Below are 14,924 nucleotides of genomic sequence, written 5' to 3'. Positions count from 1 at the left end.
ATCCTAATTCTAATGTTTGTTCAACATGGAATTGATTCTGAATTCAGACAGAGTCCCCTTGGTAATCTGTCCAGAAAAGAGTGAAATAAAATTGTTGCTTTAAATGTACAGGGTTTTATGTAAGTTCTTCTTAACAGAGATACGATGTAGATGAATGAGTAGGAAATTTATAAACTCTGTGCTAGTATGAGATACTTGCCTTCCTAAGGCTGTGATAGTGCAGTGTTCTAAAGAGCTGGATCACTTATGTTGCCTGGTGGTGTGCAGAGAAAAGGGAAATACGGGCTTATGTCAGAATTTATTAATATCAACTAAGACTCTAACCCAAAACAACTGGCAGAAAAGTGAAGACTTCAGTTACACTGTTGTGTGGTCTACATTAAAATCATCAAGCAGAGTGATTCACATTAGTCTCGCTCTTTTTATTTTTGTTTTTGTTTTTTCCCTGCAGCCTTGTTTAAGAAACCATCTAAATAATTAATGTTTTTAAAAGTGACTATCTGATACATTAATTTATAATGCTTATTTTACAGTTACTCATTATGCATTGGTAAAATATCTGAAGGTTTAGCAGTTGTGCACATTTGTCCTTTGCCAGGTATTCTTAAGGACTGGCAATGTTGCAACGAGGAAAACACTGTATGTTCTCCGTCATCTTTTCCTATTTCCCAATGGGTTTAGTTTGTGAGCAACGCTTTCCCAAATAATTATTTTCATGCAGTACCTTCATTTTGGCAAACACATTGCTGACTGGGGAGAGGGTATACTCTTAACTATTGTGCTCTTCTCAGAAAAGCTGTTATTAGGGAATAAGTAACTTCGCAAAGCATATTAAGCAAATTCCAGTGATGCATTCACCAGTATTTTCTAGAGAAAATAGTAATGCTATATCTTCATTTTAAAAACAAAATCTAAAACTCAAGGGGGAAATGGGTATTCTGAAGTGGTCTGACTTGGTTGTTTCAGAGGTGCGGTCATTCTGTAACTATATCCAAGGCGTGGGTTGCTTTGGAGAATCTGCACCAAACATGAAAGTTATTTCACAACCGAAGGAGACTTTTACAAGCTAACCCATGTATAGAACAAGTTTCTGTTGTCAGTGTTTTTTGGAAGGGAAAACTGTATTTCTGCTACATTTACATTGTGTTCTGGGTAAAATCTATACATAAAATATTGATGAATTGCTCTTCTTTTTACCTGGTTGGTAATAATAATCCAGTAAACTAAGTATTCTGCTTTCGAGCCCCGCTGGACAACTGAGAATGTGTGTGTGTGTGTGTGTGTGTGTGTGTGTGTGAAGGCTTGTCTGTGCCCACTCTTGTGCATGCCTGCCCTTGAGCACTGTGGCAAAATGCAGTGTTAATGATTAGCCACTTTTAACTATGTCAGATTCTTTTAGTCTATCCTTTTATTCTGTTTGACCAAGTCACTGAGATTTTTTTTTCCAAAGCCCGGAAGTAATTTCACATTACATTATGTGTATTTTATGAGATAGATTATGCATAAAATGTTTTGCTAATATGTGATGTCAGTGGATTTAGTGGATAAGATTCAATGGATTCAGTGGAAAAAAATCTTGCACATTAGATTGTTTTCTTAGGGAGAAAAAATAATTAGATTCTTCTTTCAAATTTCATGGGAGCACAGTGCAATATTTCAACGCATGCATGCAGCGCACATTGATCAGGCAATTAGCATTTCCATACCTTTCTATTGTGTACATTTTAAATGCCTCTTTCAGAAATATTAATCTGATTCATCTTTAAATAGAAAAGATAGTTTAAAATTATTTTATTGTCACTATTTTTAATAGTATTTCTTCTCTCTTGTACCTTTACAATAACTGTTGTTTGGTGTCTGATCTGAGTTGTTTCTATTGTAGTTAAAACAGAGCCCATGAGCAGCAGCGAACTAGCTTCCACTGCGGCAGACGGGTCCTTAGACAGTTTCTCAGGGTCAGGTAAGGCACAAGTATTAGATTTTCACATTGCTACTAAATATTATTTTTTTCCAAGTTTATATATATATGTAAATAGAAATAAATATGTGTCTGTTTATAAGTATATAGAAGTATATATGTCTTGGTATATATATGTGTGTGTGTGTGTGTGTGTGTGTGTGTGTGTGTGTGTGTATTTATATATACCTGTTTATGCTTATAAGAAATCCGCAAAAATTTATGGAAACTTTATTGAAAAGCTATGCATGGACTTCTAGCTTTCTCAAGCACATATTTGTAATTCTGATATTTTTTTCAATGTAAAGAAGTGTTTGCTAGAAATGCTGATATCTAATTAAGCAGATAAAGGGATTTAGGGTTTTTTCTCATTCCCTTTCTCTTTCATTTAATTTTTTCAATAATTTAGGCAAAATTTGATTGCTTGTATCCCATAAGTAGTCTTAGCAAGCCATCTTCCTAGATGACTACCATGTCAACTCTATATCTAAGTTAAGCAAATTCTATAAAGAAGCACTTAATTCTTTAGTTGTTAATTTCTTTCATATTAGTGAAATCTTCCAATAAATAAAATATCTAAGTTTTGCATCTATCATATTGTGATAAATGCAAAGTTACTGTGATAGCAAAGTAGCAGTGAGAACTTTATTGTACATTTGCCAAGTTATTCAGCTTGGAGTATTTAATTTATAAACTATTTATGCCAAGAAATAATTAAAATGTATCCTCTTTTTTTAGTATTAATTGCTGTATTATCAAGCTTCTTCATCTAGAAATATAGTATTTTCACAAATTTACGTTGATTTAGTCAAGCTCACAGAATCACTTTATTACCCATAGCAACTAGAAGGAGCTATGAGTAAAATAAATACAAAATGAAATATAAATATATGTCTCGATGCTAACGGTAGCAGATAATAGTAGTAAAGAAATGACAAAGGATTTGATATCCACTCATAAGACATTTACCAGAATTTTGTTTATCCCTGGCAGTGTGCTTAATGCAATTACAGATTTGGAGATTTATGAAATTGGTCCTTGGTTGGGGTTCAGTTTGATGAGCAAATAACTAGCCCATCATTGTAGAATATGCCAAAGCCCAAAGGAATCCCAGAGAGCTCCAAGAACACCAAAGAAAGGACCAAAGGACCAGAGGGCAGTGAGTTGGTTGGACAGAAAGCAAGTCCTTGAGTAAATGCCTGAACTTGATCTGAAAGGATGAATTACAGAAATACACATGTAGAAGTGTGGAGGGGTCACTGAGCTGAAGGGGGCACTCTGAGGGAGGGGAAGAATTCTGAGGCTCTGCTATGGATCAGCATGCTGGTTGTGAGCCACAGCAGGAGAGAGAAGACCAGGTCTGAAGAAGTTTGTGTAGCCTGCACAGAGTTCATTTGCTCATATTCACAACACAGCATCACGACTATAGGGATAGAATGAGTTGTAGTCAGGTGAACTGAGAACTACTGAAGACCTGAGATAACACGCTGACACTGGCTGTAGGAAGGTGATAGGTTCGATGTATCTATGATTATCAGTGTCCTATGGCTTGGCAGTGGTGTTGGAGAGTGTGGCACAGAAAGAAGAGCACTAGGTAGTACATAAGAGTGTGGTTGAAGCCAGTGTGTAGTACAATGATTATGGCCCGGCTCTGGACACTGGCATGCCTTAGTAGAGAGCCTGTGTTCAAGTTCCCAGCTCTGCTTCTGATTTCAGCTTCTTGCTAATGCACACCGTGGAAACAACTAATTCAGTCCCTGTTACCCATGTGGAAGACCCAGATGAGTTCCCAGCTCCTTGCTTTGGTCTGGCCTAACCCTGGCTGTTGCTAGTCATTCAGAAAGTGAACCAGCAGCGGTGAGCTCTCTCTCTCAAGCAAAATACATTTACCTTTCCTCTCTCTCTCTCTCTCTCTCTCTCTCTGATTTTCACTCATGCTCTATTAAAAAAAATAAAGTCAATGCCTGTTTTTTAAAAAAGAGTGGAAGCCGATATTGTGACATGGCAAGTAAAGCCGCCATCTGTAGTGCTAACATCCCACATGGGCATGGATATGAATCCTAGGTGCTCCACTTCTGATTCAACTCCTTGCTAAATAGAGTGGAAGCAGCAGAAGATGGCCAAGTGTTTATTCCCTTGCTACCCGTGCAGAAGACCCAGATGAAGCTCTGGATTTAGCTTGCTTCAGCCCTAGCTGTGATAGCTAACAGAGAGTCAGCAAGCAGATGAAAATTTGATCTCACTGTATGTCTCTCCCTCACACTCTATAATTCTTCCAAATAGACAAAAAGATTTTTTTTCAGTGAAAAGTGTGAATGGCAAAGAAAGGTAATGATCTCGCTTTGGGAATTATTGAACACGAGTTCACATCTACCTGAGGACAGTCAAGTAGAATTTCAAGCTCCAGAAATATCAGAATGGAGATTTTCCAAGTGGAGAGAAGGTTAAAGCTAGTTGGCCACAATAGGATTAAATACAGAATTACAGAGCATCTAATATGTATAGGGATAGACCAAAGATGACATGAAAACAAGGATTATGAAGAAGGAAGAACATTGAACTAGTAATGAAGGCCAGGAAGAGCTTTCACAAATGTCAGATTTGCAAGTCTTTCTGATTTCTATTCGCATTCTCCAGTAGCTCCCATTGATCTCCAAGTAAAAGTCATATTCTTACACAGGCTCAGGGACCCCAGCACCATATGACCTCAGTGGCTGACCTTGCTGCTTGTCTCTCTTACCACCATTGCTCCATCCTTCTATGTGTACTCCCAGCACAAGACCCTTGCACTGGCAGTCCCTTCCCGTATGCCTGCTGCCTGTCCACACCACCTCCAAGTCTGCTCAAAGCTCATCTTCTCTTTGCAGGCCTCCCACAGCCCTCCTCAGTGGTATGCAAGTCTTGTCTCTGCTTCCAGTCTGAGCAGCTGGATCTCCCTGTCCCTGCTCCATAACACTCAAACTTTTTGCAAGGTCTACCCAATACATAGGCATTATATTTATTGCTGAACTCTCACCCCCCACTAGAACCTTTGAGGACATGAATTGTCTTGTCTTGTTCATTGCTGTATGTGATGTAAAAATGGTGGCTCATCATAGTACAGACTCAGGTATTTGCTCATGAGCAGATACTGGAGTGAGGAAATGAATGATGATGTCTGCTTTCTCCTCTGAAGTAATGCAAAAGGAGAATACTGATAGGGTGGTGAGGGTGAGGGGCTGAGAAGGACTGAAAGTAAATTCTATGAAGAAGGGGGAGGCATGAGGCTGCTTAAAAACACAGAAGAGGATTGACAGTAGAGCTGAGAGTTCCAATCACACAGTAGCTCAGGCATGTGGAGCTGTCATAGTGAAGCTCTGTTCCCCTTGAAGACTTAGCAAGCCAAGGGAAATGTGTTGTCTTATCCAGGATTGGTGATTTCCCAGGTATGTCATGAAAGAATCTGAGGATACAGAGTTATGAGAATCAGCAAAAAATAGTAAAATGAATGTTTATGTTTCCAGCATAAGTATAAAGAGAAAGTATGGCGTGATAACTTAAGAGAAGAGGAGGATTCAGAAGTCCTGCATCACTTGATGTCTTGATGAGGATGGGTAACATGTGAAAGAAGAAAAGAATGAAAAATTTTAAAATTGAAGATGTTCCTTATTTAATCCCAGAGTTCAACAAGGCTCTTTAGGAAAATCTATTTGCCTTCTTAGAGTTTCATCATGACTTAAAAAATATTTTTTCATTGTTTAGCTTCCTGCAAAGCTACATGGATTCTGTTTGTCATCTACGTATGTACAACCCCAGATGATACCACAGTATTGGACATACGAAAGCTGCCTAATGAATCCTTGAGTAAATGAATGAATTGGCCAGCTTGAGACCATAACCTGGGGGACAAAGTTAGGCTGTGATGTTGAGTTGGTGATGGAAGTTGGAATCCAGAATTGGGGATCTAACAGAAGTATAAAAGTGCTGATGTGTAACTCACGAGAACATTGACACTTGTTAGGAGATATACAACGTATTAAAGTTTTGCTGAATGCAAAGCCATGTCCAGGATATGAGTCTTTCATGGAAGTGTTAGAATTACTATTAATCTCAGAAGAAAATATCTCAGCAAGCAGCAACCTGATAGTTTAGAAGAAACAGCAATAAGATAATGTCCTCTAGCTCTTTTCAGTGCCCCAGATCTGAGAGAATGAGTAGCCTTTTCCTAAAGTATACAGGAGAAGCAAGAAATGGGGATAGAGTAAGCTTAGCTGAAGGTAGAGGGTTAATTTGGTGAAGAGCTGAAGGTCATAAAGTGTTTTGTTTTCATATATTGATTCTCTTGGATCTAGAGGAAAGAATCAAACGAGGCGAGAATTTGAATCATGGTACAAGAAGCAAGATAACCATGGATGTGGATTTTCATTTGAAAAAATAATATATCTATCTATACGTATATATTTGTTCATTTGAAAGCTGTAGTTAGAGTGGGGAGCTGAAACATCTTCCATCCATTGGCTCACTCTCCACATGGCCACAATGGCAAGGACTGGGCCAGGCCAGAGGCAGGAACTACAGGCTTTATCTGAGCCTCCCACTTAGGTGGCAGGGCTCAAATACTAAGGCTGTCTTCCTCTGCTTTCCTCAGATCATTAGCATGGAGCTGAATTAGAAATGGAGCAGGTAGGACATGAACCAGCACCCATGTTATTGCAGGTAGAGGCTTTACCTACTCCACCACAACACAGGCCCCTGAATATTCTTTATTGTCTTGTATTTTCTCCAACCTCCTTCCTACTTTCTCCTCTTTTCTTCTTTTTCTCCCATCCTCTTTAACTCTACCCATTTTTCCCTGCCCACACCCTTCTTTCTTTTTCTTTGAGCAAAAATATGAAACTCATGGCACTGGCTATGAATGGGGCTTAGGATTCATAGGAGAAAGAAGTGTCCAAGCCTTTAATTCCAAGCTGCATTTTTTTAAAGACTTATTCATTTTATTACAGCCAGATATACACAGAGGAAGAGAGACAGAGAGGAAGATCTTCCATCCGATGTTTCACTCCCCAAGTGAGCCGCAACGGCCAGTGCTGCGCCGATCCAAAGCCGGGAACCTGGAACCTCTTCTGGGTCTCCCACGCGGGTGCAGTGTCCCAATGCATTGGGCCATCCTCGACTGCTTTCCCAGGCCACAAGCAGGGAGCTGGATGGGAAGTGGAGCTGCTGGGATAAGAACCGGCGTCCATATGGGATCCTGGGGCTTTCAAGGCGAGGACTTTAGCTGCTAGGCCACTCCGCCCAGCCCCCAAGCTGCGTTTGAACTCTGTAGTTACTGTTTGTGTTTCTTCTCCCATATTGCTTGCAAGTGCACATCTACTGACACTCCTCACCTCAATTCTGACTATCCTTTGTGTCTTTATTTAAATAGGAGAGACCAGAATAAAAGGGAGCCAGTGTACCATTGGTGATTGCTCTGTTTTTCAAGGATCCCTTGCATCTGAAGTGTGGTAGTGAGATTCGCTCTGCCCCAGGACACTCTGTGGTATCCTGGTGTGTGGAGCCTGCATGTGCCTTGATTGATCATTGTGTTTTTAAAATATGGTGAAATGGTTTAAAAGCAATAGTTTGATCATTGGAATTTTAAGAACCATACACAATGCATGCACAATGGAAATTATGTGTTTTCTGTATTTGTTACTACTCCTGCCATTTACCCAAACACTTTAGTTATTAACTTATTAACCAAAATACCAGGTGATGATACTGATCATGCAAAGTCATTATCTGGTCAAACCAAAAAATTAAAAATAAAAATAGGAACTACTTCTGGAAGAAAAAAATAACATGAGTGACAAAAGAACTCCTTATTATTGTGCCCCAAAAGACATAATTATAGGTCTGTTTCACGCATTCAGTGACACAGACATAACATATCATACACTAAGCCGTGTTTGTTCTGGGCAGGGGGAATATAGCAATGAGAAGGTAGACCAGGTCCCTGCCCTTGTGCAATGCTCAGTCATGTAGCAGAAGCTAATTGTTGATGTTGGTAAATGAAAAGGGTTTCTGTCTATTAAAGGACTGAGAAATAAAGATTACGTAGGAATGCAGTGGAATAGTGCATGGGATTTCTTTAAAGAGGCCTCTTTAGATATCTTGGAGACATGAGAGGAGTATGCTTCAGAGTAAGTGCAAGAAGGATGATGAAGACCTTGGAGTTGAGGAATAGGGGGAACGTTGTATGATTAAACTTTCATTTATAAGGGTTTGTATTTAAGGAAAGCCCTGAAGACATGGTTTATTAGACAGTAGTTGAAATATTCAAAGATTTTAGGTTCCTGTGTCGGAGAAGTAACAGCAAGAGAGCATGAAGGGCTCTTCACATTTCCTTCAACCTGAATAATATTTTAAGTTATATTTTCAAAGAGCATAGATTAATGATGTATGTTTACAAATAATTTAATCAAGCTATTCTTCAGATGATCTTCCGTGACCACCAACTTGGCTTGTGACCTAAATCTTACATATTTGCCCAAGGAATAATGTTTATCAATTAGTTCCCATGTGCCATTTCCCTTCAGATACTCAGGAAATCAGGGATAGTATCCTTGACCCCAGAGACCCACAGTTGCAAGGAAAGGAATGTTGGCTGTACTAAACACAGCAGCCATAACAATGTGGTGAAGGCTGTGTTGCCGATGATTGCTGAGTCCATGAAAGTGAAGAGGCAGAACGCATCATTCTAAAAGAGCAAATGATGTTTGGGTTCCCTCGGTGAAGTCAGTGTTTGCAAGGCAGAGGAATGGAGAAGAAGGAAGACACCTCTAGAACGCAAAATAACCCAGGCAGGTGGATAGTCACACAGTGTGTATAAGCAGTTATGTATGCCATCCAGGACTATTGCACAGCACTCAGCCAAGGAAGCAGGTGAAGCTGGAATTTTGTTTTATGCTTTGCCAAGGAATTTGGGGTTTATTCTGGGGATAATGTGAACAAGTGAAAGATTGTAAGCTGAAAGGCTATGAAAAGTTTGTTTCAGAAAGGTCACTATGGTGGCAGGAGTAAGGGTTAGGAGATAATGGGTGGCCACCTCAGAATGGAACACAAGGAAAGGAGCCATGTGACTGTTGTGATAACCCAGGTGCTGGTAACATATTGGTGCTGAACCTGGATGAGAATAGTGAGGACAAGGATTGAGTCTGCAGGCATGGGAATGGTCAACGGGAAATTCCTGGAATTGAGAGAGGCAAATGACTCTGGAGCCATAAGCACAGTGGAGGAAAGATGAAATAATGTTGAGGTTTCTAGTTTCTACATAGGTCAGGAATTAGTGTGTTCGGTTGAAGGGGTTAGGTAGACCTGGATTCAAATCATGTCTCCCATTTTTGGATGTTACTCAGCTTATCATCCCAAGTTCCTCATATTTAAAAATGAGACAAGGGTCTTAAATGCATTTTGCTAAATGGATGGTGATACTGTTATAGAATTAAAAATATAGAAGGGGGAGGATACCTGGACTAACAGTTCAGAGGCCCATGTCCTGTGTCAGTGTGGTGTTGATTCTTGGCTGTAGTTCCGATTTCTAGATTACTCCAATGCATGTGCAAATAAGTGGTAGGCACTGGCTCAGGTTGCTGGGTCTCCTGTTTGGTACCCATGTGGGAGACTTGAGTTGAGGTTCCTAATCCTAGTTGTGGCTCCAGCCAAGTCCTGGCTATTGTAGGTGTTTGGGGAGTGAACCAATGGATTGGAGCCCTTTGTCTCTCTTTGTCTCTCAAGTAAATGAAAACATCTTTAAATATAGAAGGAAGGGTGGGTTTGGGGTCATAGACAATAAATATTTATTATAAAAACATTGTATATGTTGTACTGTATGGCAGTTTCTGTCCTTTAGTCTTTGCAACAGTCCTGTGAAACAGCAGAGCATTCCAAAATGAAGAGGCTAAATTTTGACCAAGAGCACATGGAAGAGTTGAGATTTGAATCTGAGCTGATGGGAATTCTGGTTTCTGAATCTAAGGTTAATCAGCACACTTCACAACTTTCCAAATCTCTTTTCATTTAAATATGCCTATGGTAGGCCTAAACTTAAAATCAAAGCTTCCAGACAGTGCCTTACCTTGTGTGATAACCCTTTTACTTCTGTTCTCTTGTTTTGTTTGTTTTGTTTCTTTTTAAAAAAATGCTTAGTGCAGCCTATTGAGTGTATGAACTTTTCATGGGTCATGATCCACATTTTGAGAAACATCGTCCAAGAACTAGAACATTAGAAAAGGGTATCTATTTATCTATCTATCTACCAATTTATTTAGATTGGAAAGGAAGATTTACAGAGAGAAGGAAAGACAGAAAGATCTTCCACCCATTGGTTCACTCCCCAACTGGCTGCAAGGGCTGGAGTTGAGCTGATCCAAAGCCAAAAGCCTCTTCCAAGTCTCCCCCATAAGTGCAGGGTCCCAAAGCTTTGGGCTGTCCTCTCCTGCTTCTGCTTTCCCAGGCCCCAAGCAGAGAGCTGGATAGGAAGAGGAGCAGCTGGGATACAAACCATCACCCATATGGGATCCCAGCACATGCAAGCGATGGTTTATCCACTAGGTTATTGTGCTGGGCCCTTAGAAAAAGGTTTTCTGCAGCTTCCATTATTGGGTGGCTCAGCATGAATTTGCTGTTGGTTTATGAAGGATGCTTTTAACTGTGCTTGTCCATGGAAAAACGTGCTTCTCCAGCTGCTCTACTGGATGAAACCACTTTACCCTTGGACTCTTTTCTGGCTGAGAAAAGAATGGAAAAGATGGTTGTCACAGAAAATGTGGACAAGTGGAGTCCTTCTGGTCCAAGTTCTCTCACTAATCCCCCTCTTCTATAAATTGCAGTATTTAGCTAATCCTCTCCCAGCTGTTTGTGGGTCAGCCTTCCCACATGCCCCAGTCAGAGCATGCTTGCCTCTGCAGCGTCGAGCACAGTGCCTGAAACCCAGGAGTGACTCAGTATGTGTGAAGTGGTGGGGGTTTGCCAGCTGGGTCTGCCTGCCACTTCTTGAGTGCACACTCTGTGTCTGCCAAGCCAACAGCCAGCTGGTGGGCATCTGGCAGCTTGCAAGAAAGGACAAGTCTAGATCTGCTCTGTTGTCTTGGGGCCTTATTGGGTTTATGTGGAAAGGATTGTCTGCAGACTTGAGATTGTAGTGTAGTTCTGCTCTTCTCCTAAATGTGGTCTGGGAAACTGAATATGAGAAATAGCAATGTCCCAACAGGACACGATGAAAAAAAAAAACCTTGTGACGCATGGGATCTTGTGAAAGAGGGTTAATGCTGAATATGGTTAATAAATTTCAGTGCCTCTGAAGACGATGATTTCTAGTGGAAGGAGGAAAAAGGAACATTTTATATCTTATAAATTACAGTAATTATACCCAAAGTATATATTTCTTAGCTAGGGAAAAGATTATAGAGTTGGAGTGAAAATTCATACACAGGTACACACACACAAACTCACATATAAATATAAGTATGCACACACACACACATATATATGTAGAAGTATTATCCTTATTTACAAAGAAAGAAACTAAAAACTTTTTAAGACCTCATGTGAGTTAAAATCTTTGGGGAGGTTGAATTCAGCATCAGAGTGAAATGGGAGAAGTTGGGTGCATTTCCAAAGAGTGATGAAAAGAAATAAGTTCTGCTTCAATACTTAAATACTTCCTTAAAAAAAAACTTTTTACCTGAAGGTGAGCATATATAATACTCAAATAGCACAAGAAAAAACAGGTCTAGCTTGCAACCTGAGAAATCTAAGATAGTTATAGGAATGCATTTTTGTTAAAAACACATTGCAAAATCAACACAGGCAAATGAGAATCTTACTTCTATCAACAGAGAGATTAGAATAGGTTCCTTGCTAATGCAGGTTGGGGGTTGTATGTTCCTGCTGGACATAGACAGTAGGCCAACCAGCAGTCACCTGCTTTCTTCTCCCCATTCATATGTGTCTTTACAAATAGTCGTGGGGATTTCTGGAACCATGAAAGCTTCTCCACTGTAAAAACCATCAACATGCTAACAAGCATTTAAGATGACCATGACCATATTTTGTAAAAGTTCATTTAAAATGAGAGCCACTTTGCCAGTTCCTCTAGGTTTCTTGTTGTTGTTGTTGTTTCTCAGGTAGAACCATAGGAAACGACCACTTATGAGGCTCACAAAGGTGAAATATCTCAAATTTCGTATGGATGAATTGATAGTTCAAATTTTGTTTGAATTATCGTGTCTTTTTTTCCCCCCAGCAATTGGGAGCAGCAGCTTCAGCCCAAGACCAGCTCCTCAGTTCTCTCCACCACAGATCTATCCATCCAAGTAAGATACCTTTCCTCTCAGTAAAAAAAAAAAAAAACTGTTTTCAGTAGACTTACACTTTATTTCAAGTCATGTCTGTGCCCACATCCAATATCTTGATAGAAATCAAAGTGCATTTCATAGAGACTGACATAGATTTATGCACATTTATTTGGGGCATCATCAAATAGCAACCCTGATGTAGTTCAGTGTCTATTGTGTTTGGAGGTTCCACTTTAAGATATGATCTTTAACTGCATTTGTGATGTGGTTGTTAAATTGGTGATCTTGCATGTTTCCATCTAATGCATGGGCTTTCTATTTTCTGTCATTTCTGACAAATAGCAGGCCATACCCACATATTCTCCCTACCCCTTCCTCACAAACTATGGCTGCATATGGGCAAACACAGTTTACCACAGGAATGCAACAAGCTACAGCCTACACCACATACCCACAACCAGGACAGCCGTACGGAATTTCCTCCTATGGTGAGTAATCCTGCTGTTCTGAGTCGTGCTAACTAGAGCGCATGTGTATAGTTTTTGAGTGGCACTTGAAGACTGTCAATCTTGGTCCACTTTAGAAAGGGTTGTTGCTTTTCATGTCTAAATTCTTGATGTGATTGTTTCTAATGAGCATTGTGCGAACAGTGGCTCCTTATCTTGAGGTCAGAGTGGTGAACAGGTTGCATGGTTTAAATGCCCTCTTGCTCTCAGCTTTCTCCGTTTATATCTCAACTCTGGATTTGCCATTTGAGCAGCTGGCTCTGGAATTTAAAGTATTTTTGGTGCATATTTGTGATAAAACTTCTGCCACTAAAGTCTTTTGGGGTGCAGATCCATTTCCTATATATCAGATGCCCCGCTATGATTCGGGAAGTACAACTGGTATTTAGCAGACTCTTGCTCTAAATTCGAGGGTGGTAGTGTTATTGAATTTCACCATTATCAACCATTAGGAAAAGTGATCTATATATCAGCGCCTGGCCTGCATTTTGAAGAGGTGAATGAGGAAACAGTTAATGCTCCTTTTACTCTTTGTTCCTTCCCACCTGGTGATTATCTTTATTGTGTGATTTAGCTTGGTTGTTAAATCAAAACCTGTAAAATGAAAATAAAGCCAGAATAATGCCCTAGTTTAATCAAAGAAGCCCTAGAATTTCAAAAGATTTCCTTCAGTTTAATTGCAATTGTAGTTTTAAACAAATTTAGCTAAAAGAAATAAGTGAATTATTGATTTTATTGAGACCAACATGAAACAATTTCTCAATAAAAATTACATGGAAACTTGGGAGGAAGGGATTGGTTGAATAAGTAATTCTGTGTCTATTGCATAGGACTGATATTTTTATAATCATTAGTCTAATTATATCTATTAGTATTGTTTTATGTTACTCTTCTGTAATAAATTTTGAAGAAAAAACTAAGGCTCATTAAGCATTTGATCAATAATTGGAAGATAATAATTTTATTCCTTTTAATTATTTGCATACAAAATTGATCACATATAGATGTTTTACAAAATATATAGATATAACAATACCAATTATGTTTAACTTCAGCCTTTCTGATATTATCCTAAAATGATCAGAACTGAAGGTCACTTTGTTAGTTGTTCTGAAAACAGACTTCAGAAACAGCCTTAGAATGAACTTTGTAAAATCATCTTTACCTTCCCTAACTTTTATTCATAATTTCTCAATAAAATTCTTAGCAGATCACATTTATCTACCATTCACTTTTAACCTATTCATGGGACAAGAAAAGAAATCTGATTTGAATTGCACAGCTTCCATCCTGTGACATGAGTCAAGGAGGCTTCCAATTTATATTCTCAAAGAGGGCTTGTAAGTTGGTTATTTGAAATGTACATGTCTCCTAGGCCTATGGGAGATGCTGTGGGAAGGGCTGCTCCTGTCAGTGCCTTGGCTGCCAGCCACACACTTGATTCTGCTGCTTTTCTCTTCCGCTTTCAGCTGTGGTGGGGCCTGGATTCCCTCCTTTGATAATTTCTGAGCTGTGAAGCAGGAACTCTTCCTTGATCAAGCCGTTCATGGATGGCCTTGTCTGAAATAGCAGTTCTAGAAAGATGGGATGAGCAGACGGTCTGAGCATAGAATCAGAACAGCAGAGACAGGATAGGGATTTAGGTTAGGATTGGAAGGTGGCAACAGGAAGGTCAGTGTTAACGAAGGTCAGTGTTAAGGACATGGGTTCCAGAGCTTTCCACAGCAGTAAGTCTACAGGGAAGAATTCTCAGTACTTAACAAGTTCCCGATCATTCCCTGTCTTGTTTCTGGGAACCCTGAGTATAAGAAGATGAACCCCAAGTTTGTGACTCAGAAGTTTCACTTTTCTTGGGTGAGTGTGTTGAAAATATAGTAGCCTTCTCTTCCTTTGCTTATTCAGAAGGGATAACAAATAGTTTGATATGCTCACTGCTGATAACCAAATTCCAAATTATCTTCAAAGATTAGGGCCCAGACTTAGACCCTATAAGAAAGAGTTAGACTTCTTTCTTTTTCACAATGAACATAATTAATCGGGGCAGGAAGAAATTTCATTTGATTCTTTGCTGGATCTGCTTGCAATCTAGTCCTGTAGAATCAGTTTATCATCTTGTAGGAAGAAGCCATGGAGACAAGTGTGGCT

General features: G+C 39.5%; 1 protein-coding gene across 1 annotated transcript in view; it reads left to right on the top strand.

Moving 5' to 3' along the window:
- The window catches only part of EYA1 (EYA transcriptional coactivator and phosphatase 1), a 146,917-nt gene that overhangs the window by 18,655 nt on the left and 113,338 nt on the right, over positions 1-14,924 (top strand). The window contains exons 3-5 of the mRNA XM_058668725.1: positions 1,883-1,960; positions 12,222-12,291; positions 12,616-12,761. Coding sequence (XP_058524708.1) covers positions 1,883-1,960; positions 12,222-12,291; positions 12,616-12,761 — 294 coding nt within the window. The remainder of the gene's footprint in view (positions 1-1,882; positions 1,961-12,221; positions 12,292-12,615; positions 12,762-14,924) is intronic.

The sequence above is a fragment of the Ochotona princeps genome, chromosome 9 (assembly GCF_030435755.1).
Source record: "Ochotona princeps isolate mOchPri1 chromosome 9, mOchPri1.hap1, whole genome shotgun sequence".
Taxonomy (NCBI): domain Eukaryota; kingdom Metazoa; phylum Chordata; class Mammalia; order Lagomorpha; family Ochotonidae; genus Ochotona; species Ochotona princeps.
This window is presented reverse-complemented; position numbering and strand designations above follow the sequence as displayed.